We start from the raw sequence: 25,682 nt of genomic DNA, 5'->3' as shown, positions 1-25,682 counted from the left end.
TCATTTGACACATTGATAAATAAAGAAGATATTTATACTATGCATTTATTGTTGGAGAATTAAATTTTTTTAATTTAAATTCTTTATTGTTGAAAGTATTAGAGAATTAAGTTTTTAAGATGCTGTCATGAGTTAAGACAATTTTTATTATATGCCAAGAAGGAATATAATTGTAAATACTTTTGTAGTAATGCTATCTTCTCTTAATGATTCTCTACATTACCTAATGATACCTTTACCTTATAATACTTAGTTTGTGGTTTCTGAAAATTGGTTTGTATCTAGTAGTTACCTGTAGTTTTGTAGACAACCTACACAAATTTAACCTTTTTTTTTCTTTTAGGGTCCAGTTTATGGCATGAATAGACTTCCACCTCAGCAGCATATTTATGCCTATTCACAACAGATGCACACACCACCTGTGCAAAGCACATCTGCTTGTATGTTCTCTCAAGAGATGTATGGTCCTCCATTGCGTTTTGAGTCTCCTGCCACAGGAATTTTGTCACCCAGGGGTGATGATTATTTTAATTACAATATTCAACAGACAAGCACAAACCCACCTTTGCCAGAACCAGGTTATTTCACAAAACCTCCAGTTGCAGCTCATGTTTCAAGATCTGCAGAATCGAAGGTTATAGAATTTGGTAAAACTAATTTTGTTCAGCCAATGCCAGGTGAAGGAATAAGGCAATCTTTGACAGCACCTACACATACAACACAGCCACCTCCTTTTAAATTTAACTCCAACTTCAAATCAAATGATGGTGATTTCACGTTTTCCTCACCGCAGGTTGTGACACAGCCCCCTTCTATGGCTTACAATAATAGCGAAAGCCTTTTAGGTCTTTTGACTTCAGAAAAACCTTTGCAAGGAGATGGTTACAGTGGAGCAAAAGCTCAAACTATTGGATCTCGAAATACATTCAATTTTGGAAGTAAAAATGTACCTGGAATTTCATTTACTGAAAACATAGACCCAAATCAAAAGAACTCTGTTTTTTGTCGAAGTGATGATATGTTTACTTTCCATGGTCCAGGTAAATCAGTGTTTGGAACACCTGCTCCAGAGGTGGCCAACAAGAATCATGAAGCAGATGGAGGGAGTGCCCATGGTGATGACGATGATGATGGCCCTCACTTTGAGCCTGTGGTTCCTCTTCCTGATAAGATTGAAGTAAAGACTGGTGAGGAAGATGAAGAAGAATTCTTTTGCAATCGTGCAAAATTGTTCCGTTTTGATGCGGAATCCAAAGAATGGAAGGAACGTGGAATTGGCAATGTAAAGATACTAAGACATAAAACATCTGGTAAAATTCGCCTTCTGATGAGACGAGAGCAAGTATTGAAAATATGTGCAAATCATTACATCAGTCCAGATATGAAATTGACACCAAATGCTGGATCAGACAGATCTTTTGTATGGCATGCTCTTGATTATGCAGATGAGTTCCCCAAACCAGAACAACTTGCTATTAGATTCAAAACTCCTGAGGAAGCAGCACTTTTTAAGTGTAAGTTTGAAGAGGCCCAGAATCTTTTAAAAGCCTCAGGAGCAAAGGTAACCACAACAAATAAGGCTGTGAGAATCATAAAAGAACCCGCAAGTCATGGTAACAAGGATATTTGCAAATCTGATGCAAGAAACATGAATTTTGAATTTCAAGTAGCAAAGAAGGAAGGGTCTTGGTGGCATTGTAACAGCTGTTCATTAAAGAATGCTGCAACTGCTAAGAAATGTGTTTCATGCCAGAATCTAAACCCAAGCAATAAAGAGTTCCTTGGCCCACCATTAGTTGAAACTATTCCCACTCTTAAAACTAGCCCTGAAAATACTCCAGATAGGTTTGCGTTGATGATTCCAAAGAATGAAGGTCACTGGGATTGTAGTATTTGTTTAGTGAGAAATGAACCTACTGTATCTAGATGCATTGCATGCCAGAATACAAAGTCTGCTAACAAAAGTGGCTCTTTATTTGTTCAGCAACCTTCCTTTAAATTTGGCCAGGGAGATCTTCCTAAGTCTGTTAACAATGATTTTAGATCTGTTTTTCCTGTAAAGGAAGGACAGTGGGATTGCAGCGTTTGTTTGGTACAAAATGAAGGAAGCTCTTCAAGATGTGTTGCCTGTGATAATTCAAGAAAACAGAATTTACCTACTGTTTCGACCCCTGCTGCTTGTAAGTTTGGTGCTTCAGAGATATATAAAACTCCAAAGAGTGGATTTGAGGACATGTTTACTAAAAAGGATGGACAGTGGGATTGCAGTGTATGCTTGGTACGAAATGAAGCAAATGCTGTAAAATGTGCTGCCTGTCACAATCCTGGTAAACCAAGTCCGTCTTCTTCAGCTGTTCCAGTACCTGCCTCTTTTAAGTTTAGTACTTCAGAGACAAGCAAGGCCACCAAGAGTGGATTTGAAGGAGTGTTCACCAAGAAGGAAGGTCAGTGGGATTGTAGTGTTTGCTTTGTGCAAAATGAAGCAAGTACTACCAAATGTGTTGCTTGTCAGAATCCAAGTACACAAAATCAGCCTACTCCTGCTGTTTCAGCACCTGCCTCTTCAGAGACAAGCAAGGCCACAAAGAGTGGATTTGAAGGAATGTTCACCAAGAAGGAAGGACAGTGGGATTGTAGTGTTTGCTTTGTGCAAAATGAAGCAAGTACTACCAAATGTGTTGCTTGTCAGAATCCAAGTACACAAAATCAGCCTACTCCTGCTGTTTCAGCACCTGCCTCTTCAGAGACAAGCAAGGCCACAAAGAGTGGATTTGAAGGAATGTTCACCAGGAAGGAAGGACAGTGGGATTGTAGTGTTTGCTTTGTGCAAAATGAGAGTTCTTCCTTAAAATGTGTGGCTTGTGATGCCTCTAAACCAACTCATAAACCTATTCCGGAAGCTCCTTCAGCTTTCACATTGGGCTCAAAAGCTAAGTTAAATGACTCTTCTGGAAATCAGATGGGAACAGGATTTAAAAGTAACTTTTCAGAAAAAGCTTTTAAATTTGGCATCACAGAACAAGGATTTAAATTTGGGCATGTGGATCAAGAAAATACACCTTCATTTACATTTCAGAGTTCTAATAAAGACTCTAATTCAACAATAGAAGGATTTAATTTTTCTATTCCTGTGCTTGCTGATGGATTTAAATTTGGCATTCAGGAGCTTGGAAATCAAGAGAAGAATAGTGAAAAACCACTTGAAAATGACAATGATTTTCAGGCTCAAGGTGTTAGCAGTCAGAAGAATGATACTGGTGTGATATTTGGTCAAACTGGAAGCACTTTTACCTTTGCAGATCTTGCAAAATCAACTTCAGGAGAAGGATTTCAATTTGGCAAAAAAGACCCTAATTTCAAGGGATTTTCAGGTGCTGGAGAAAAATTATTCTCATTGCAAAGTGGTAAAAAGGCTGGTAAAGCTGACAATTCTACTGACCTTGAGAGAGATGATGATGCCTATAAAACTGAGGACAGTGATGACATCCATTTTGAACCAGTAGTTCAAATGCCCGAAAAAGTAGAACTTGTAACAGGAGAAGAAGATGAAAAAGTTCTTTATTCACAGCGGGTAAAGTTATTTAGATTTGATGCTGAGATAAGTCAGTGGAAAGAAAGGGGTTTGGGGAACTTAAAAATTCTCAAAAATGAAGTCAATGGCAAACTAAGAATGTTAATGCGAAGAGAGCAAGTACTGAAAGTGTGTGCTAATCATTGGATAACGACTACAATGAACCTGAAGCCTTTATCTGGATCAGATAGAGCATGGATGTGGTTAGCTAGTGATTTTTCTGATGGTGATGCCAAACTAGAGCAGCTGGCAGCAAAATTTAAAACACCAGAGCTTGCTGAAGAATTCAAGCAGAAATTTGAGGAATGCCAGCGACTTCTATTAGATATACCACTTCAAACTCCCCATAAGTTGGTGGATACTGGGAGAGCTGCCAAATTAATACAGAGAGCTGAAGAAATGAAGAGTGGGCTAAAAGATTTCAAAACATTTTTGACAAATGATCAAACAAAAGTCACCGAGGAAGAAAGTAAGAATTCAGATGCAGGTGCTGCCAGTGTTTCAGACATAACCACAAAGCCAAATCCTGAAAACACTGGACCCACATTAGAGTGGAGTAACTATGATTTAAGGGAAGATGCTTTGGATGATAGTGTAAGTACTAGCTCAGTACATGCTTCTCCACTGGCAAGTAGCCCTGTGAGAAAAAATCTCTTCCGTTTTGGTGAGTCAACAACAGGATTTAACTTTAGTTTTAAATCTGCTTTGAGTCCATCTAAGTCTCCTGCCATGTTGAATCAGAGTGGGACCACAGTTGGCAATGATGAAGAATCTGATGTTCCTCAAGAAGAGGAGAGAGATGGACAGTACTTTGAACCTGTTGTACCTTTGCCTGATTTAGTTGAAGTATCCAGTGGTGAGGAAAATGAACAAGTTGTTTTTAGTCACAGAGCAAAACTCTATAGATATGATAAAGATGTTGGTCAGTGGAAAGAAAGAGGCATTGGTGATATAAAGATTTTACAGAATTATGATAATAAGCAAGTTCGCATAGTGATGAGAAGGGACCAGGTGTTAAAACTTTGTGCCAATCACAGAATAACTCCAGATATGACTTTGCAAAATATGAAAGGGACAGAAAGAGTGTGGGTGTGGACTGCATGTGATTTTGCAGATGGAGAAAGAAAAGTAGAACATTTAGCTGTCCGATTTAAACTACAGGATGTTGCAGACTCATTTAAGAAAATATTTGATGAAGCAAAAATAGCCCAAGAAAAAGATTCTTTGATAACACCTCATGTTGCTTTTTCGACCACTCCCAGAGAGTCACCCTGTGGCAGAATTGCTGTAGCTGTATTAGAAGAAACCACAAAAGAGAGGACAGATATACTTCAGGGTGACGATATAGCAGATGCAACCTCAGAAGTTGGAGATGTGTCTAGCACATCTGAAACAGCAACTAAAGCAGTAGTTTCTCCTCCAAAGTTTGTATTTGGTTCAGAATCTGTTAAAAGCATTTTTGGTAGTGAAAAATCAAAACCATTTACATTTGGCAATAGTTCAGCTACTGGGTCTTTGTTTGGATTTAGTTTTAATGCACCTTTAAAGAACAGTGAAACTAGTTCAGGAATTCAGAGTGGATCTGAAAGACAAGTGGAACCTAATAATTGCGAAGCATCAAAGAACTCTGATATTAAACAGTCTCCAGATGGCAAAATACAAAATCTCTTTGCTGCTTTTCCAAAGGAAGAGTTCTCAACTAATTACACATTTAAGACACCAGAAAAGGGTAAGCACTTAGTCTTGATAGATTAAGCAAATTTTTATTTTATACATTTTTTTTTTTAATGTTTAACTTGATGCAGACTCTTTGTAGGATACTAATGTTTTACTGAAAATTGGGTCATAAACACAGTGCTTTGTGAACAGCCAAACCACATTTGCACAGAATTTTTTTCTCCCAAAATTATTTTACCTGTGAGTGTTTAAACAGTAACAGAGAGTATGTGTGTAAGATACTTTGGAGATTTTAATAGCTGGAAGATATTTATATCGTACGTAGGGCAGAGCACATGAACCCAATGCAGTACAGAAGTTTAGTCATTGTACTTGAATCATGAACATTAACTTGAGTCTGTTTTCTTTCTTTTTTCTTAAGTATTCATTCTTTAAGTTATTGTTATTTTCTTGTCACTCAAAAACAAAAACAAAAAACATGGTCTTGAGATGCTCACATTTTATGTAAATTAGTCTTGCTACTCTATTAAATGAACAAAGGATGAACCTCTTGGATAAATGAATATGTAAAATGCCAAATTGGCATAAATTGAGGGACTCTGGCTTTTTATATTTTAACATCATATTCACTTTGATTCTCATAATGTTCAAAAATTAAATACTCTTTATTTTCTAGGATTTAATTTTAGTCTTTTTAAATCTAATCCAATGGCCTTTTGGACCAGCACTCCTTCCTCACAGCCTGAGAACAAAGGTATAGAGTGAGCATTCTCAGTATGAGATGACAGCAGTTTTTTAGCAGCTGGTAGACTTTAGAAAAGTAACTGTGGCTGTATGAAATTAAGTACTTAACACTACAGTGTGCATGTTAAAGAATGTCAGTTTAAAAGCAAGTAACTTTTGACTGGTGGTATAATACCATTTAATGCGGTTTTTTAATGTACTTGGATGTCATGTTTCTCAATATTGCATAACATTATTTTGAGATCTATCTATTAGGTCTTTACCTTTTGCTGCTTTGTACTTCATTACTCTATTATTTATTATTTATTTTGCTTAATGAAGACCTATATTTTATCTAACCCTTTTCTTTTGTCACTAATCTCAGCCTGTATCCAAACATGTGATGGTAATAGCATGCATACAACATGAAACAGTGTGTCCCCTTAGGGCCATTCTTTTTGGACATGTTTTAGAAAATTAATCGTATTTGAAAGTGTGCCCATTTTTAATATCCACCTGGTATGTTATATATGTAGTATAGATCTTTTATTAAAGAGAGTGGAATCCCTTAAAGACCTTCAAGGGCACAAATTGGGGAAATGAAAACTCCCTATTAGTGTCTAATAACGTTTCTTTAGCAACTGTATTATAGGTTGCCAAATAAGTACATTGATAAAATGACAATCCTTGATTTCTGGGATCTTCAGTTATAAAGTTATATTCATTTTATTATTAGCTAAAGCAACTCTTAAGCTTTATTTTAAAGTGTGCAGTCCTTGAGAAATTATGTGAAAAGTCTGGCTTTTTTCTGTAAAGGGGTATATACTTACAGACTCTGGGCCCTCAGTTAAGAATCCCTGGCCTACATGCAAATTTACCGATATGCTACTTCAGGACAAACAGTGTTATTCTGTTTCAGATTTGAGTGTGTCAGAGTCCCAAAGGATCTTAGAGACAAAGATTCTAGACATGAGGAAACTAGGGCTCAGTGGGCTGTTCATTATGCCCAAGTTGTCTTTACTAGCTCATAACAGAACTGGAACAAGAATCTATTTTTATGGTGTTTTGTACTGTCCCTGGCTAGGAATTGACACTATTTTTGTAATGAAGGAGAGCAAAAGACAAATTTAATGTTGTAAAAGGGCTCTAGTTCTCCAGATCAGTGCCATCCCATAGAAATAAATATGGCCTATGTATGTATATAAAAATTTCCAATAGCTATATTAAAAATAAAAAGAAACAGGTGAAAAAGAGAAAAGATGAAATTAATTTTAATAATTATTCAGCTTAATCCATTATATCCAAAGTAACATTTAGAATTCTAATCAGTATAACAAAATGAGGTGTATTATGTTCTTTTTGTTGTTGTTGTTGCCAAGTCTGTATTTTAAACTTAGATGTGTATTTTAAACTTGTAGCACATCTCAGTTTGGCCACATTTTAATTGCTTAATGGCCACACTGGCTAGGCTGCCATATTGGACAGTACCAGTTGGTACAGAACATGCTTCATAGGTTGTTTACCATTTATCAGGTCCTTTACCCAGAAATTCTTTTTTTTGTTTTGTTTTTGTTTTGTTAATCCTCACCCTAGGACATTTTTCCCATTGACTTTTAGAGAGTGGAAAGGAGGGGGGGATGGAGGGGAGAGAGAGAGAGAGAGAGAGAGAGAGAGAGAGAGAGAGAGAGAGAGAGAGATAGATAAACACGTGCCCCAACCCGGGCGGAGGATCGAACCTGCAACCCAAGTATATACCCTTGACTGGGAATCAAACCTGTGTCCCTTTGGTCCACGGGCTGACACTCCAACCACTGAGCCACACCGGCCAGGGCCAGAAATTCTTTTTTATAAACCAGAGCAGATTGTATGAAGAATTCCTTTTCTCTCCATTTTTTAATTTTTGCCCGTTTTTGTTGTCCTTGTTGGTTTTTCAGCTATAGTAATTGTATTAAATTTTTAGAGTATTAGTATTATTGACCTATAGGATAACAGTTTTTATTTAATTTTATCTATTACCATGTTTGAAAACATTCAAAACTGGATGTAACTCTAATCACCTGCCATCTTGGCAATTGTTAACTTTCCTTGTGGGAACTAAGTTTTATATTTACACTTAGTTTTTACTTGTGATTGCTTTAATTTTTTTCAGTTGTTGAAAATGCATGCGTATTTTGTCCAACTATTGTCTAGTATGTCAAATATGGTTATGGCAGCACTTTTTAAATTATAGCCATTAGTAGTAACTTTTTTTCAATGATCAGTAAGTAAAAGCAGGATTTTATTTTTTTAATCCTCACCTGAGGATATGTTTTTATGGATTTGAGAGAGAGAGAAAGGGCGAGGGAGAGAGAAACTTCAGTTGGTTGCCTCCTGTTTGTACCCCAACGGGGGATTGAACCTGATACCTGGGTATATTCCCTGATGGAATTGAACCCATGACCTCTTGGTACATGGGACAATGCTCCAACCAACTGAGCCACACTGGCCAAGGTGATTTTTTTGTTTTTTAAATAGATTTTGTGTTCACTAAGGGTTTTTGATAGAACATTAAATTCTATATCCTTGTCTACTACTAATTCTAATTATTATTTTAGAGTTCTGTCCACATCAAAGTATATGTGCTTTTACTAGTATGCTATTTTAACCTACAGATAAGTTCCATGGTTTTTATTTTCAGTTAGAATATTGATGTTAATACTGATTTAATACCTTGGCTTTATGAGTTTTTTTGACTTGTGTTGTAGCAAAAGAGAAGATAAAACCTGAAGACCCTCCCTCAGATGAGGATGTTCTGATTGTATACGAGCTAACCCCAACTCCGGAGCACAAAGCTCTTGCAAGCAAACTTAAACTTCCTCCAACTTTCTTCTGCTATAAGAATAGACCAGATTATGTTAGCGAAGAAGAAGAGGATGGTAAATGTTTTGTTATTTTATGAAGGCATTCTTTTTATGTTAATCTTAGTAATTGGGAAGTGTGGTTAAATTAAGTCTGTTCTTACAACCCTCACTGCTATCCTTGCAGATAGATAGATGTTTATCCTAAATGTATGTGTAAATAGCCAGTGGATGTAATGATGGAAATAACTGCATTCATTTATTAAGGAAGCATTTTTTAGATGGCTACCATGAACAGGGCAGGCATTTTGAGGCATTTGAAAACAATCATAATTTCCTTAGAGTCTTAGAGGCAGACGGGTTTGATTATGGAAAACTTTCTGTGCCATATCAGAGTTTTTTAAAGCAGGGGACTTCAGAAAAGTTTCAGTAGAACCACTTGGATAGTGGTATAAAAGATTGGGTTGTGGGACATGGAGATAGGTACATGAGCTAAAATGATAATAGAGCAGCTCAAAGAGGCGAGCTTTCAGTGAGATTTCTAACAGAAGGTGCATTAGGGATATAGAATTGTCAAATTGATTGCTATTTGGATTTGGGGAGTAAGGAAAAGTCTGAAGTTGGAGATAATTTCTAGATTTCTGGCTAGGAAAACACACTAGAAATTCTTTTATTTAATAAAATCAATTATACTTTAAGATGAAGATTTTGAAACAGCTGTCAAGAAACTTAATGGAAAACTATATCTGGATGACTCAGAAAAATATAAACGATTAGAAAAAAGTCTAACAGGTATGTAAAGTTAAAATTACTAATTATTTTTTTAAAAAAACTTTTATTTGAAAGGAACCTCCCAATTTGATTATTTTTGTAATTACCAACTTTATTATGCCTGTGGTGATTTAAAATATTTTAAAACAATATGAAGTGAAAAATACTGTTCTGGTAGTTCTTATTTTCCATTAGCATTTAGATCTTGTTACCTGGGTCTGTAATGTGTATATTTTGAGGGCCATTGTTGTAAAAGAGTTGCACTTCATTTACTTTTATCTTTAACTTTTTTTTGCGTGTGTTGTATGGGATTTTCAGAAAATGAGGAAGAATGCATTATTGTTTGGGAAAAGAAACCAACAGTTGAAGAGAAGGCAAAAGCAGATACATTAAAACTTCCACCTACATTTTTTTGTGGAGTCAGCAGTGATACCGATGAGGACAATGGAAATGGGGAAGACTTTCAATCAGAGCTTCAAAAAGTTCAGGAAGCCCAAGTAAGAACATTTTCATTTTTTTTTTTTCTGGTCCAATTGGCTTTGTTGATGCAATAAGCTAGAATGTTCTTACCAAATTGTAATAATGTGTTTTGGCTAGCAAATGTATTAGGCATCTATTAGTCAGCTATGTCTAGGGAAGGAGGACTTTTCATAGATGAATAAAAAAGTCCACTCCTCTGTGTATATTGGGTTTTGGGGAATGGGTAGCATAGACTATGCAGATATTTCTAAGAATGCCTACCACAATACCAACAACAGTATTAAGTGGTTCATTTTTCATGTAAGTTAGTTTATTCTACGGTGGGCAGAGTGGATAGGAAATAACAGCATTTGAAACCTAGTTCCCTTGGCTTATTTTGTACCCTGCTTTGTCAATAATTTCATGATTTGATTACTTTCTTAGCTCAAATGTAGTGATAATTTGAATAGCTATCAACACCTTGGTGTTTTAATTTATATTTCACAGAAATTGGAAGACAAGATTCCTGTCTAGTAGTTTTTTACAATCTAATATTGATATGTATTTAGCATGATTCCTTGTCCCCTCAGGTAATACTATTTTATTGTTGGAAAGGTAAAGTGAAATAAAGTCCTGCAATTAGTTATGAATGCAATGGTTCAATTAAAGGATCTGTAGCTACAGAGAGATGTGGTCCAATACATGGTCTGTGTCTTTAAGAAATTTACTGCCCTTTATAGTCTGTGACTGAGGAGTCTAGCTGGCCACTTTTTCCAGTTGTCCACCTAGGATGTGCCAGCTATTCAGTAGGTTTTAATTTATCAGTACAATGACCACCAGCTAATATAATGACATCCCTTTCTCATTTATGACTAATAGATTTATTTGTGGATGTTCTTTTGTAGTTTTTTACATCAGTAGTCTCTATGCTAAATAAATCTACAGATTTATTTATTTATTCATTTAATTTATTGGTTGGTTGGTTGGTTGATCCTCACCCGAGGATATTTTTTTCTTTGATTTTTAGAGAGAGTGAAAGGGAGGGGGAGAGATGGATAGAGAAACATTAATGTGAGAGAGACATATTGATTGGTTGCCTCCCACATGCATCCCGACTGGCCCCGGGGATCAAGCCTGCAATTAAGGTATGTGCTTTTGATGGGAATCAAACCCACAACCCTTCAGTTTGAGGACCGGCTCTCTAACCACTGAGCAAACCTGGGCTAAATTCTTCATCTTCTCTAATTGCTGGCTGTTAGAGGCTTTATCATGCAAGCTATTCAGCAAATACAGTATTATATTAACACAAATTTGGATTTTGCAAATTAAAGCAATGCAATTTATTGATTTTTAAAGAGAGGACGGGAAGGAGAGGGAGAGAAAGAATAAGAGAGAGAGACAGAAAAAAAGAACCATCAATGTGAGAGAGATGGATTGATAAATTGGCTGTCTCCTGTATGTGCTCCAACTGGGGATCAAACCCGCCACCCTTTGGTGTATGGGACAGTGCTCCAACCAAGTGAGCCACACCAGCTAGGGCAAAACAATGCAATTTAAATGTGCATCATTCTGATGTGCAAAACTTAAAAAATAAAACTGGAAAATAATTTTAAAATTGATGTGCAGACTGAATTGTACATTATTTATTCTTTTCCCACCTTGTGGCGCCAAAGCTCGTCACACAAGGATTTGGTATCTTTTGTCAGTTTTTTGTGAACCATGCTGTCTATAGCTGTAGAAATATTTTATTTGAGGTGATTATTGTATTATTTCAAAACATTTTATAACTTAAAGTCTTATAAAATATTTTGTAACATCATAATGTTCATTAAGTAGCAACTAGGGGCTCTACCAAAATACCTTTATTACAGAAGTGAAATGTAATAAGTTACTGTAAAGATTGAAAAAAAAATGCTATAATAAATTATAATTTTGCAGAAGAGGACCTTTTGATACACAGATGAAAGAGAGAACTAAAAATGTTTAAAGTCAAAACATGTTATAATGGGTGTAGATTTCCATCCTTTTAGAATACATTAGTCCCACTACACACTCAGCATAAATCATATTGGATTATGAAAAGTCTGCAGATATGCATCCTCACATAAAATGCCTATGTACGGTATTTATAAGAGTTTACTATGAGATAGCACTGTGCTGAGGACTGGGAATACAGTTTTGAACAAAACAAATTGCTTTGTCTAACAGCAGTTTTCCTTCAGGGAGTGTGTTAGAAGCTGAATTAAAGCACACCCTCCCCCAAATAATCTCATCTATGTTTGTTGTGATGCAATTCAGATACAATTTTGAAGTGTACAATTCAGTGGTTCTTAGCACATTTGCAGAGTTTTGCAACCATAACCAAAATAATTTTAGACATTTTCATCATCACAAAAAGAAATCTTGTAACCTCTGGTAGTCATTACCCTTCCTTATTTCCACTCACTCCTGTAGCTCTAGCTAACCACGGTTGTACTTTTATGTCACTGTAGATTTGCCTATGCTGGAGATTCCATATGAATAGGTCATAATATGTTGTCATTTGTATATGGCTTTTTTTACTTATTTGTCTCTAGGGGTATTCACATTCAATGTATTTCATTTTTTTCTATGGTTGAATGATATCCCATTATATGGAAAATACCACATTTTAGTTATCTGTTCATATTTTGTGGCTATCTGGTTTGTTTCCACTTTTTGGCTAGTCTAGCTAATAAAAGGGTAATATGCAAATTAACCATCACTCTGTCACAAAGATGACGGCGCCCATAGCCACAAGATGGCGGCACCCAGTCTTCTCAGCCCCACCAGAGCCCACCAGTCCTGGGGGGGGCGGGGAGGCGGCCGCTGAGAGTGGGCAGCATGAGTAGCCTGGCGGAATGCTTGCTTCGTCGTCGCCCCAGCGACGAGGCAAGCGTTCTGAGCCTGGCCGCAGATGGGCCTCTGGGCCACGGAGAGCCTCTGGGCAGTGGGTGCGGAGCGGGCAGGCCCCACAGAGAGCTACTGGTGCACGATACGTGCGCAGGGCTACTAGTTACAAATAATACTAGAGGCCTGGTGCACGAAATTTCGTGCGTGGGGGTGGGGGGGTGGTGGTCCCCTCAGCTCAGCCTGCACCCTCTCCAATCCGGGACCCCTCGGGCAATGTGTGACTGCCGGTCTAGACCGGCAGTCGGATATCCCTCTCACAGTCCTGGACCGCTGGCTCCTAATCGCTCACCTGCCTGCCTGCATGGTGGCCCCGAACTGTCCCCCCCCCCCCCCCCCCAGCTGGCCTGGTTGCCCCTCAAGGCCCCCCCGCCGGCCTGGTCGCCCCATGCAGCCTGCTGTCCAGTCGTTTGTTCGTCCCTCACTAACCCCCCTGCCTGCCTGGTCGCCCCATGCAGCCTGCTTGTTCAGTCGTTGGGCGGCCAGGCAGCCACCATCTGAGGCTTGCCTGTGCCTTGGACCGGCCCTGGGCGGCTGGGGGCTGAGGGGACTGGGGGACTCCGGAGGCAGGAGTGCGGAGCGGCCGGGCCCACCTGGGGCTGGGCCTGGCTGTGCCATGCGCCTGCCACCCAGCGGCGCCATCTTGTGGCTGTGGATGTTGCTATCTTTGAGGGTGTGGCAGTCAGCATATTCCCGCCTTATTGACTGTGGGCGCCACCATCTTTGTGATGGAGTGATAGTCAATTAGCATATTCCCTCTTTATTAGATAGGATTGCTGTGATACTCTATGGCATTTGACACAAACAGAATGAATTATTTTTTCCTTGGTCTTTCAGTATATTAAAAAACAATAACCTTTTTCATTTGCATTAATACCTTTCTATACTTAAGTAAAATTCACTTTTGTAGTATGTATATGTGTGTATGTGTGTTTTCTATGGGTTCTTATACATGCTTGACTCTGTAATTCCCTCCACAGACAAAATATAGAGTAAATCCTCCCCCACCCATAACCTCTGGCAGTTACTCATCTGTTTTCTGTTTCTGTATTTTTGCCTTTTCCAGATTAACATATAAAAATGGAATCATATGGTGTTATCTTTGATACCACTTTTTTCTACTCGGGCATAATGCCCTTGAGATTTGTCCAACTTATTATGTTACAGTAATAGATGATTTTTATAACTATGTAGCATTCCATTGTGTGGATGTACCACAGTTTATTCATTAATCCATTCGAGGTTATTTTCAGTTTATTTCTCTGTTTTTTTTTACCCTCACCTGAAGGTATTTTTCCCATTGATTTTTTTTTTTTTTTTAAAGCGAGTGGAGGGGAGGGATGAAGAAGAGACAGAGAGAGAGAGAGAGAGAGAGAGAGAGAGAGAGAGAGAAATTGATGTGAGAGAGACACGTTGATCTGTTTCCTCCTGCACCCATCCTGATCACCGTGGGGATTGAGCCCACAAACAAGGTACCAGGAATCAAACCCTCGACCCTTTGGTTTGAGGGGCCAATGCTCTTAACCACTGAGCAAAATGGACCAGGGCAAACTACAAAAATGTGTAAATAATGAGGGCTGACAATTTGAGCACTTAAGAGATTGCACTGTGCCATTGTGACATTCTTTTGAGTTAATAAGTCTATTGTATTAATCATAACCAGTCTTTCCTTACGAAGAACTCAAAGAAAAATTCCCTCTATATATTGCCCACCCTCTATATATTGTCCTATAAAATTTTAAATTTCTGTTACTGTATTTTCCCATTAGACTCTTTTAAAAATTATAAAATTCCCATTTGATTCTTTTTTCATACTTTCTGTTTCTTTGCTGAGAACTTCTATTTTTTCATTTGTTTTAAGAGTATTTGTCCTTACCTCTTGAAGCTTTGTTATAATAGCTTCTTTAAAAGTCATTCAGACATGGATCATTCAACACATGGATCATTTTATGACATCCGTTACTCCCTGGCCAGAGTGTTGGCTTTTCTTAGGACTTTTTCTTTTCTTTTTTTATTTTAATAATTTAATTGATTTCAGAGAGGAAAGGAGAGAGAGATAGAAACATCAATGATGAGAGAGAATCATTGATAGGCTGCCTCCTGCACCCCCCTATTGGGGATTGAGCCCGCAACCTGGGCATGTGTCCCTGACCGGAATTGAACCTGGCACCCTTCAATCCCCAGGCTGACGCTCTATCCACTGAGCCAAACCAGCTAGAAATTTTCAGGACGTTTTCCATCTATGCAATGGAGAACTCCAGTTTTTTGTTTGTTTTTTTTAATCTTCACCCAACAATATGTTTTTATTGATTTTTAGATAGAGAGGAAGGATGAAAGAGGGAGAGAAAAACATTGATTCATTGCCTCCCGTACTCGTCCCCACCAGGGATTGAACCCCTAGCCTAGTTATGTGCCCTGACTGGGAATCGAACTTGCAACCTTTTGGTGTATGGGACGATGCTCAAATCAACTGAGCCACTGCCTAGGGCGACAGCTCTAGTTTTATGGACTGTTCTGGAGGGAGGGGTGAAAAACCCTCACAAGGTTCTTACCACCAGATTATGCTTCAAGATTTAGATTCTTAATCCTCCTGTTTTCATTCACCTTTCACAGGCTTCTAAGTGCTTTATCTGTTTAAATTCAGTTTGGTTGTAGGTATTGGGGGAGATAGGATGGAGTGTGGAATGGGAGAGATAAGGTGAAATGTGCTACTCCATTTTGTTTAGAACCGCCCCCCCCCCGCCCCCTGCCGCAAGTCCTTGATTTCTTTTAAAATAGGGTGTAAGATCCTTTTTGTCAGTTTCTTATTACTTCTTCTTTGCAGAAATCCCACAATGAGGAAATAACAACTAGCACAACTGACAGTGTGTGTACAGGTGTGTACACTAAAGTGACTGTACCATTTTTATGCAAATCTGAAGAACCTGATTTTACAACCAAATCTATTTGCTCATCATCTATTTTTTCTGGAACTGTGGACAAACCTGTAGATTTGTCTACTAGAAAGGAAAATGATGCAGATTCTACAAGCCAAGGTAAAATTTGATATATATTTACAAAAACCTTCTAGGCATACATTATGTAATGTACATCAGTATGTTTGAAAAGATATCGGTCCTAGAAACTCCCTTTCTTAAAACAAATTTTGTAATATATAAATGGGCATAAGATACTTGTAATAATTAGAAATTACTGCCTTTTTTTTTTGTTAGAGTTCAGAATAAATGACACTACCTGAGAATAAATGACAATAGTTTGCTTACATGGAAGTTTTCTTTGTGATAGTATTTTTATTTGTAGTTCCCCCTTATTCACAGGGGATATATTTCAAGATACCCAGTGGATGCCTGAAACTGCAAATAGTACTGAACCCCATATACTTCTTTTTCCCCCCTACATATACAGTCATCTCTGGGTATCTGTGGGGGAATGGTTCCAGAATCCCCTGCTGTTCCCTACAGATACCAAAATCTATGGATGATCAATTCCCCTATGTAAAATGTAATGTTTCCATACAAACTACACACATCCTCTTGCATACTTTAAATCTTCTCTAGATTACTCATAATACCTAATACAGTGTACATAGTTTGTAAATAGTTGTTGCTGTATTGTTTAGCAGGGGTGGGGAACCTTTTTTCTGCTAAGAGCCATATGGATATTTATAACATCATTCTAGAGCCATAAAAAATTATCATCTTAAAATTAGCCTGCTATATTTGGTCAAACATTTAATTAACGCATCCCTAATGCCTTAGCAGGGCCAGACCAAATTATTTCGTGAGCCGACTTTCCACACCCCTGATTTAGGATATAATGGCAAGGAAAAAAGTATACATGTTCAATACAGAGGGAATCATAGTAGGCCTAAGTACATAGTATAGCAACAATGTAACGTTTTTTTGTTTAATATTTTTGACCTGCAGTTGGTTGAATTCATGGATGATGCAGAACCTGCAGACTGACATATTGACCTATAATAAAATTAAATTTATAAATTAGTTACAGTAAGATATTAAAACAATAACTAATAGTAAAATAGAACAATTATAACAATATACTGTAATAAAGTTATGTTAATGTGATCTCTCTTTCCCTATCTCTGATAACCAAGACAGCTACTAAGTGAGTGATAGATGGGCACTTTATGTAGCCTGGCTGACTCAGGTCCCATGTGAGATGGAATGGGTTGGTGTGAGGTTATATCACGCTATTCAGAACAGCACACAATTTAAAATTTGAATTATTTCTGAAATTTTCCATTTAATATTTTTGGACCATGGTAGACCATGGGTAACTGAAACCATGGAAAGCAAAATTACATATATGGGGGAGCTACTGTATTGTTTGAATTATATTTTCACTCAAGTTTATTAAAATTGTTTTAAATGTATATGAAGTAAGTGTAGAAATATTATAGTAGGGGTGTTAAATATTTATGCTACTACAGTTGACCCAAGAACAACATGTGCTTGAACTGCATGGAGAGAACTTCCTCTCTCTCTAAAATTAAATACTGCATGTATTTTCCTTATGATTTTCTTAACATCTTTTCTCTAGCGTACTTTATTGTAAGAATACAGTATATAATACATACAACATACAAATACGTGTTCATCAACTTTGGGGCAACAGTAGACAATTAGTAGTTAAGTTTTTGGGGAGTCCGTTGTTATATGTGGATTTTTGACTATTGGGAGGTTGGTGCCCCTAATTTCACAAATTGTTCAAGAGTCAACTGTACTTAAATGTCTTCCTTTTTCTCTACCACTTCTTTAAGTATTTGTTTATAGTAATTAATATTTAATATGCTTTCCCCTGTTTTTCATTCCAGTTGACATTAGAAGGGGGGAAATCTTTTAACATCGTATTGCTTTATATGTGTACTTTCTCTTTTTTACCTAATTTTTTCTTTTAAAAAATTATTTATTTATTTATTTATTTTTAAATCTCCCCAAGAATATTTTTCCATTGATTTTTTTTTTTTTTTTTAGAGAGAGTGGAAGAGAGAGGGAAAGACAGAGAGAAATATTGATGTGAAAGAAACACATCAGTTGGTTGCCTCATGCACATGCCCCAATCAGGGCCCAGGCCGGGGAGGAGGCTGCAACCAAGTAATGTGCCGTTGACTGGAATCAAACCTGGGATCCTTTGGTTTACAAGCTGATGCTGTATCCACTAAGCCAAACTGGCTAGGGCACCCTAATTTTTTCAAAAGTAGTCCTGTATAAGGCACAAATAAGGCACTTTGGAGTCTTAATATGGTACAAGAGGATGGTAACTTCAGACCTAATATTCCACTTTTAGATGTGGAAAGTAAGGTGCATAGGACTTCAAGAGATCCTGTGGCTTCACTTTGACAGAATTAAGACAAGACCCCAAAATTCCTGATGACCAAATATTTTTTAAAAATCAGGTTTTATGAGCTTGTTATTTATAATAGAGAACACAAATTCTTTATGAAGATATTTCCTAAAATCTTGCCTTTGAATGAATGTTTTAGATTATAGAAGACAGTAGAAAGCAAAAACTGTATACTTCTATATCTGGCTTGTATAGATAAACATCTCATTTAAAAAAATTATATTTGGGCCCTGGCTGGTGTGGCTAAGTAGGTTGAGCATCATCCAGTGCACCAAGAGGTCAACAGGTCGATGCCCAGTGGAGGATCTGCAGGAAGCAGCTGATCGATGTTTCTCTCTCTCCCTCACCCTCCCTCTCTCTCTCAAATTAATAAAAACATATTAAAAATTATATTTGGCATGCTTTTGGTATAGTGGTATTGAAAATAATACCTGTACCTTTAGAAATACTGAAGAAGCTCAGAATTAGCTGACTCTTGTAATTTTTTTTTCAGAGAAATAACCATAAGACAAATGCTTCATATCCAACCCCAAGCCCCTGAGTACTAAAGAAGGTTCTACCCCCATTGTCATTGGGTCCTTAATAAAACTTTGATGTTTAATGTTTGTTAAATGAAATATTAAATGCTCTTTTCCTTTTGCCAGTGGAAAGCAAAACGATTTCATTTGGATTTGGAAGCAACACAGGACTGTCATTTGCAGACTTGGCTTCCAGTAATTCTGGGGATTTTGCTTTTGGTTCCAAAGGTAAGATCAGACAGAGGAATTTTAATGATCAAGTTACAGAATTTAAACACAACTGAAAGAACTAGTCCTTTGCACAGTGTTGTAACTAACTTGGATATTTCTTCCCCTTCCCTATCCTGTAGTTCATTTAGAATTTTTAATATAAGGAAAGGCTTTTATATTTTACTGTTATTTATTTATTTTTAAAATCTTTATTGTTGAAAGTATTAGGTATGTCCCCTTTTTTCTCCCATTGACGCCTCTACCAGCCCCGACCCATGCCCAGGCCTTCCCCACCCTGTTGTCTGTGTCCATGGATTATGCATATATGCATACAAGTTCTCACCCACCCTCCCCCGCCTTCCCTCTGAGATTCCACAGTCTTTTCTATGATTCAGTGTCTCTGGATCTGTTTTATTCATTAGATTTCATGTATGAATGAGATCATGTGATACTTTTCTTTCTCTGACTGACTTATTTCACTTAGCATAATACTCTCCAGGTTCCTCCATGCAGTTGCAAAGGGTAAGAGATCCCTCTTTTTTTTATGGCCGCATAGTATTCCATGGTATGAAAGTTGTATACCACAACTTTTTTATCCACTCACCTACTGATGGGCACTTGGGCTGTTTCCAGATCTTAGCTATTGCAAATTGTGCTGCTATGAACATAGGGGTGCATACATTCTGTCTGATTGGTGTTTTGGATTTCTTAGTATCTATAGAAGTGGTATCACTGGATCAAATGGCAGTGATTTTAATTTTTTAATCTCCATAATGGCTGTATCAGTCTGCATTCCCACCAGTACCGGATGAGGGTTTCCTTTTCTCCACATCCTTGTCAGCATTGGTCATTTGTTGATTTGTTGATGATAGCCATTCTGACAGGTGTGAGGTGTTACCTCATTGTTGTTTTAATTTGTATTTCTCTGATAATCAGTAACTTTGAACATTTTTTCACATGTCTCTTGGCCATTTGTATGTCTGCTTTGGAGAAATGTCTATTTTAGGTCCTTTCCTCACTTTTTAATTGGATTGTCTTCCTTTTGTTAAGTTGTATGAGTTCCTTATATATTTTAGATATTAACCCTTTGTCAGCTGTATCATTGCCAAATATGTTCTCCCATACAGTGGGCTCTCTTTTTGTTTTGTTGATGGTTTCTTTTGCTCTGCAGCTTTCTGTTTTCATGTAGTGCCATTTGTTTATTTTCTCCTTATTTTCCTTTGCCCTAGGAGATGTATCGGTAAACATATTGCTATTGGAAATGTCTGAGATTTTGCTGCCTATGGCTTCTAAGATTTTTATCATTTCACAACTTACATTTAACTCTTATACATTTTGAGTTTATTCTTTTGTTGAGGGTCTAATTTCACTTTTTGCATGGACTTGTCCAATTTTCCCAACACCATTTATTGAAGAGACTGTCTTGATTCCATTGTATGTTCTTGCCTCCTTTGTCAAATATTAATTGAGCGTAATGGCTTGGGTTGATTGCTGGGGTTTCTGTTCTGTTCTTGTGCTAGTACCAGGCTGTTTTGATTATGTTGGGTTTGTAGTATAACTTGGTATCTGGTATTATGATTCCTCCAATTTGTTCTTCTTTCTCAAGATTGCTGCAGCTATTCGGGGTCTTTTTTGGTTCCATATAAATTTTTGGAGTATTTGTTCTAGATCTGTGAAATATGCTGTTGGTATTTTAATAGGGTTTGCCTTGAATCTCTGACTTGCCTTGGGTGCTATGGATGTTTTATTGATGTTAATTCTACCAATCCATGAACACGGTATATTCTTCCATTTGCTTATATTTTCCTCTATATCTTTTTCAATGTCCTATACTCATCCAGGTACAAGTCTTTTACCTCTTTACTTAAGTTTATTCCTCAGTATCTTAATTTTTAAAAAAAATCATAAATGGGATTATTTGTTTAGTTTCTCTTTTCATTATTGTTGTAGTAAAAAAGCCTTCGGTTTTTGGGTGTTGATTTTGTATCCTGCTTCATTGCCAAGTTCCTTTATTAAATCGAGTAGTTTTTTGGTGGAGTCTTTAGAGTTTTCTAAGTACAATATCATGTCATCTGTGAATAATGAGAGTTTTACTTCCTCCTTTCTCATTTGGATGCCTTTTATTTCTTCTTCTTGTTTGATAGCTGTGGGTAGGACTTCTAGTACTATGTTGAATAAGAGTGGTGAAAGTGGGCATCCCTATCTTGTTCCTCTTCTTAGGAACTCGCCTATTGAGTACGATATTGCCTGTAGGGTTGTCATTTATGGTCTTGGTCATTTATGTTGAGATATGCTCCCTCTATTCCCACTTTGCTGAGAATTTTTATCAAAAATGGGTGTTGGGTTTTGTTGAGTGCTTTTTCTGCATCTATTGATATCATCATGTGGTTCTTTCAGTTTGTTTATGTGAGGTGTATCACGTTTATGGATTTGTGAATATTGTACCAGCTTTGCATCCCTGGAATAAATCCCACTTGGTCATGGTATATGATCTTTTTAATATCATTACTGGATCCGATTTGCAAATATTTTTCAAAATATATTTTTATTGATTTCTGAGAGGAAAGGAGAGAGAGAAACCAGTGAAGAGAGAGAATCATTGATTGGCTGCTTCCTGCACACCCCACACTGGGGATCGAGCCTGCCACCCAGGCATGTGCCCTGACTGGGAATCAAACTGTGACCTCCTGGTTCATGGGTCAATGCTCAGCCATTGAGCTATGCTGGCTCGGCTTGCTAATATTGTGTTAACGGATTTTAGCATTAGTGTTCATCAGGGATATTGGCCTGTAATTTTCTTTCTTTGTAGTGACTTTATCTGGTTTTGGAATTAGGTTAATGCTGGCCTCATAAAAAGAGGTTGGAAGTGTTCTTTCCTCTTGGATTTTTTTGAATAGTTTGAGTGAGGAGTATCGGTGTTCTTCTTTGAATGTTTGGTAAAATTCCCTGTGAAGCCATCCGGATCCGGGCTTTTGTTAACTGCTTCTGTTGCCTCAGTTTTTACTGGCTTATTAGGTTTTCTGATTCCTTCTGATCCAGTTTTGGGAGATTTTATTTTTCTAGGAATTTGTCCATTTCATTCACATGGTCCAGTTTTTTGGCATAGTGCCATATTTTTCCATGTATAAGACGCTATTTTTTTCTAAAATCGTTAGACCGAAAATAGAGGGGCGTCTTAAACAGGGAAGTCAGCAAAGGAGGTAGCCGCGCAGGTGTGTAGCTGCCCATACTTTGTCAAACAGGCTTCCTCCAATCACGAGCCTTATTGTTACTGATGTCAGCTGATGCCGTAATTGGAGATGGAGGTAGAGAGTGGGCAGATGCAACTGGGACCAGAGCGTTCTGAGCCCATAAAGATGTAAAAAAATAAAAAGATAAATACTGGTAAGCGATTGTCTTACTCTGCAAAGTTCAAACAATGTAGTCAGCTATGCAAAAGAGCATGGAAACAGAGCCGCAGAGAAACAATTTGGACCTCCTCCCACTGAATGTATGATCAGACAGTGGAGAAAACAGGAAGAACAACTCAAGATGCCAAAAAAGAAGAAGGCCTTAAGAGGAAAACCAGCAAAATGTTTAAAATATTGATTTCTTTATTTTGGGTTGGAAAAGTGCATTATACATGGAAAAATACGGTGTTTTCTTATAATCCTTTGTATTTCTGTGGTGTCAGTTGTTACCTCACCACTTTCATTTCTGACGTTATTTATTTGGGTCCTCTCACTGTTTCTTGCTGAGTCTGGCTAACAGTTGATCAATCTTGTTTATCTTTTCAAAAAACCAACTCTTGGTTTCATTGATGTTTTTTGTATTATTATTATTATTTTAGTCTCTATGTCATTTATTTCTTCTCTAATCATTATTATTTAGTTCCTGCTATATTCTGGGCTTTTCTTATTCTTTTATTTCTAATTCTAGTTGTAGGGTTAAATAGTTTATTATTAATTTTTTTTTTTTTTTTTTTTTTTTTACATAGTCCTATAGTGCTATAAACTTCCTTCTCAGGACTGCTTTTGCTGTGTCCCAGAGATTTGAGGTTGTTTGTGTGTTCATTTTCATTTTTTCACAGGAAGTTTTTGATTTCTTTCTTGATCTCGTTGGTAACCCATTCGTTGTGTAATAGCATGTTATTTAGCCTCCATGTGTTTGAATGTTTTGGGGTGTTTTTACTGTAGTTGATTTCTAATTTCATTTCTTTGTGATCTGAGAAGATGCTTGATATGATTTCAATCTTGCAGAGATTTGTTTTCTGTCCTAACATGTAGTCTATCTTTGAGAATGACCCATATGCACTTGAGAAGAATGGATATTCTGCAGCTTTGGGGTGAAATGTTCTATAAATGTCAGGCAGAAAGATGTTCTCTGCAGCATGAGGGAATGACTTAGCGCAAGAAACCAGGTTGTCTGCCTTCCGAGCTCTAACCCCAGAGGCCCCAACCCTGGCTTCTGCTCATACAGCTCCAGTCCACTCTTCCCTTCTCTCTGCCGGAGTCCAAGGTGAGTGGTGGCACATGAAATTTTGTGCGTTGACATTTTAAAAGAGTGCCTGTATTTCCAGTCATCTCTCCCTGGCAGACAGCATCCCTGCTGGTTTTCATAGCCAGATGTTATTTGGGCACCTTTCTCAGTTTTGGTGCTCTCTGCTGGGAGGCCCAGCTTATGGATTAGACCGTGGGACTTCATCGGCTGTCTTTGGGAGCCTGGCCAGCCCTTTTGCATTTCCACCCTTCCTACCAGTTGCCTTGTGGTCCTCCTGTTTCCATCTTTGGTTATCAGGGTTCTCTCCAGCTAGTCTTCAGTTGATTATTCAGGATGTTTTTTTTTGTAATTTAATTGTAATTCCAGTTTGGTCCTGGGTGCATGTCTGTGCAGCATCTACTTGCTCCGCTGCCATTTTTAATTTTCTTTATTATTTTTTAACATTTATTACTATAATGGTAAAATTTTCTCTTAATTCTATATAAATGATGCTGAAGCATCTTTCCAGTTGGAATAACCTTAATTTTGGTACATTGTTCTTTTAGTTGTATTTTTCGATTGATTTGTTAATATTTTGACATTTTGTACATCTATATTTTTTAAAGAGATGATTTTGTAGTTTTCTATTTTGTAGTCCTGGATTAGATTTTAATTGAAGGGCTGTGCTAATTTATTGTCCTAAATTTATAATTGGTGAGCTTTCCCATCTTTGCCGGTGGTTTTTCTATTTTGTCCATTTTTGTACCTTTTGTAGAAAATAAGCCATTTATTTGATGGTTTCATGTTTTTGGCATATTTTCTCATTCTTTTTTAAAAATATCTTTTGGTTTCAGAGATGAAGGGAGAGGGAGAGAGAGATAGAAACATCAATGATGAGAGAGAATCATTGATTGGCTGCCTCCTGCACACCCCCCACTGGGGATTGAGCCTAAAACCTGGGCATGTACCCTGACTGGGAATCGAACCTCCCGGTTCATAGGTCAATGCTCAACCACTGAGCCATGCCAACCGGACTGTTTTGTCATTCTTATAATGTCTTTCATATATCTTATAGCACCACTTAAATTGTTGTACAAAATGTTTGATTTGTGGAATAAAATTTATTGAAGATATGTACTTACATTATTAATCTAAATCAGAAATAGTGTTCTTCCCTATCACATATTTATACTTGTTTCACATCTTCTGGCACAATAAGTCTATACATATATAGTGGGTACAGTTATCCAGAAAAAATATTGCTAAGTAAAAATTGATGTGTTATGTTGCTTATCTATAATAATAAAAGCTTAATATGCTAATTAGACCGATGACCTTCCGGACGAAGCTGGGGCTGCGAGGGAAGCCCGGGTCCCGGGTGCTGGCCTGTGACCAGAGGGAAGCCCGGGTCCCGGGTGCCAGAGGGAAGTGGTGCTGGCAGCCAGGGGAAGGAAGGCCTACTCTTGCATGAATTTTGTGCATCGGCCTCTAGTTACATGAAATACCCTATCATATCAATATTGTATGAAGTGTGAAATAACCAAGAGTCAAATCTCATCATGGAGGCATGCCTTAAGCTTCACCCTACTGACATTCACTCCTTACCACCACTTGTCATTTTTCAGTGAGATCATTCACCAACATCTTTTTTTGTTTTTTGTTTTTTTTTTATTGTTAATCCTCACCTGAGGATATTTTTCCCATTGATTTTTTTTTTTTTTAAGAAAATGGAAGGGAAGGTGAGAGAGAGCGAAAGAAACATCCATGTGAAAGAGACATATTGGTTGGTTGCTTCCTACACGCATGCAGAACGGGGCCAGGGATGGAGTCTGCAGCCTAGGTATGTGCCCTTGACTGGAATCAAACCCGTGATTATTTAGTTCATGGGCCCACACTCCAACCACTGAGTTACACTGGCCAAGGCCACCAACCTTTTTTAAAAACTACATTTCTTACATTATTTTGGTCTTAGATCTGACAGTTTTTGTTTATTTTTTTTTTTTAGAGAAGTATTCTTTGATTTTAACAATATTTTTTGTGGTTTTTTTTATTGATTAAGGTATTACTCATGTGTCCTTTTCTCCCCCCATTGTCCCCTCCCACCCCCGCTCATGACCTCAACCCCCGCTCATGACCTCAACCCCCTGGTGTCTCTGTCCATTGGTT

The 25,682-nt window shown here is 37.5% G+C and overlaps 1 protein-coding gene across 2 annotated transcripts in view; it reads left to right on the top strand.

Annotated features, from left to right (window-relative positions):
* Positions 1-25,682, top strand: part of LOC308243034 (E3 SUMO-protein ligase RanBP2) — a 104,237-nt gene that overhangs the window by 71,646 nt on the left and 6,909 nt on the right. Inside the window, exons 20-26 of one of the 2 annotated variants that reach the window (XM_080658080.1) lie at positions 344-5,300; positions 5,925-6,002; positions 8,716-8,886; positions 9,508-9,600; positions 9,898-10,076; positions 15,791-16,001; positions 18,975-19,076. In XM_080658080.1, coding sequence (XP_080514206.1) covers positions 344-5,300; positions 5,925-6,002; positions 8,716-8,886; positions 9,508-9,600; positions 9,898-10,076; positions 15,791-16,001; positions 18,975-19,076 — 5,791 coding nt within the window. The remainder of the gene's footprint in view (positions 1-343; positions 5,301-5,924; positions 6,003-8,715; positions 8,887-9,507; positions 9,601-9,897; positions 10,077-15,790; positions 16,002-18,974; positions 19,077-25,682) is intronic. The other variant, XM_080658079.1, reaches the window with a different exon arrangement.

Source organism: Plecotus auritus (assembly GCF_963455305.1).
Source record: "Plecotus auritus genome assembly, chromosome: 2".
NCBI lineage: Eukaryota > Metazoa > Chordata > Mammalia > Chiroptera > Vespertilionidae > Plecotus > Plecotus auritus.
This window is presented reverse-complemented; position numbering and strand designations above follow the sequence as displayed.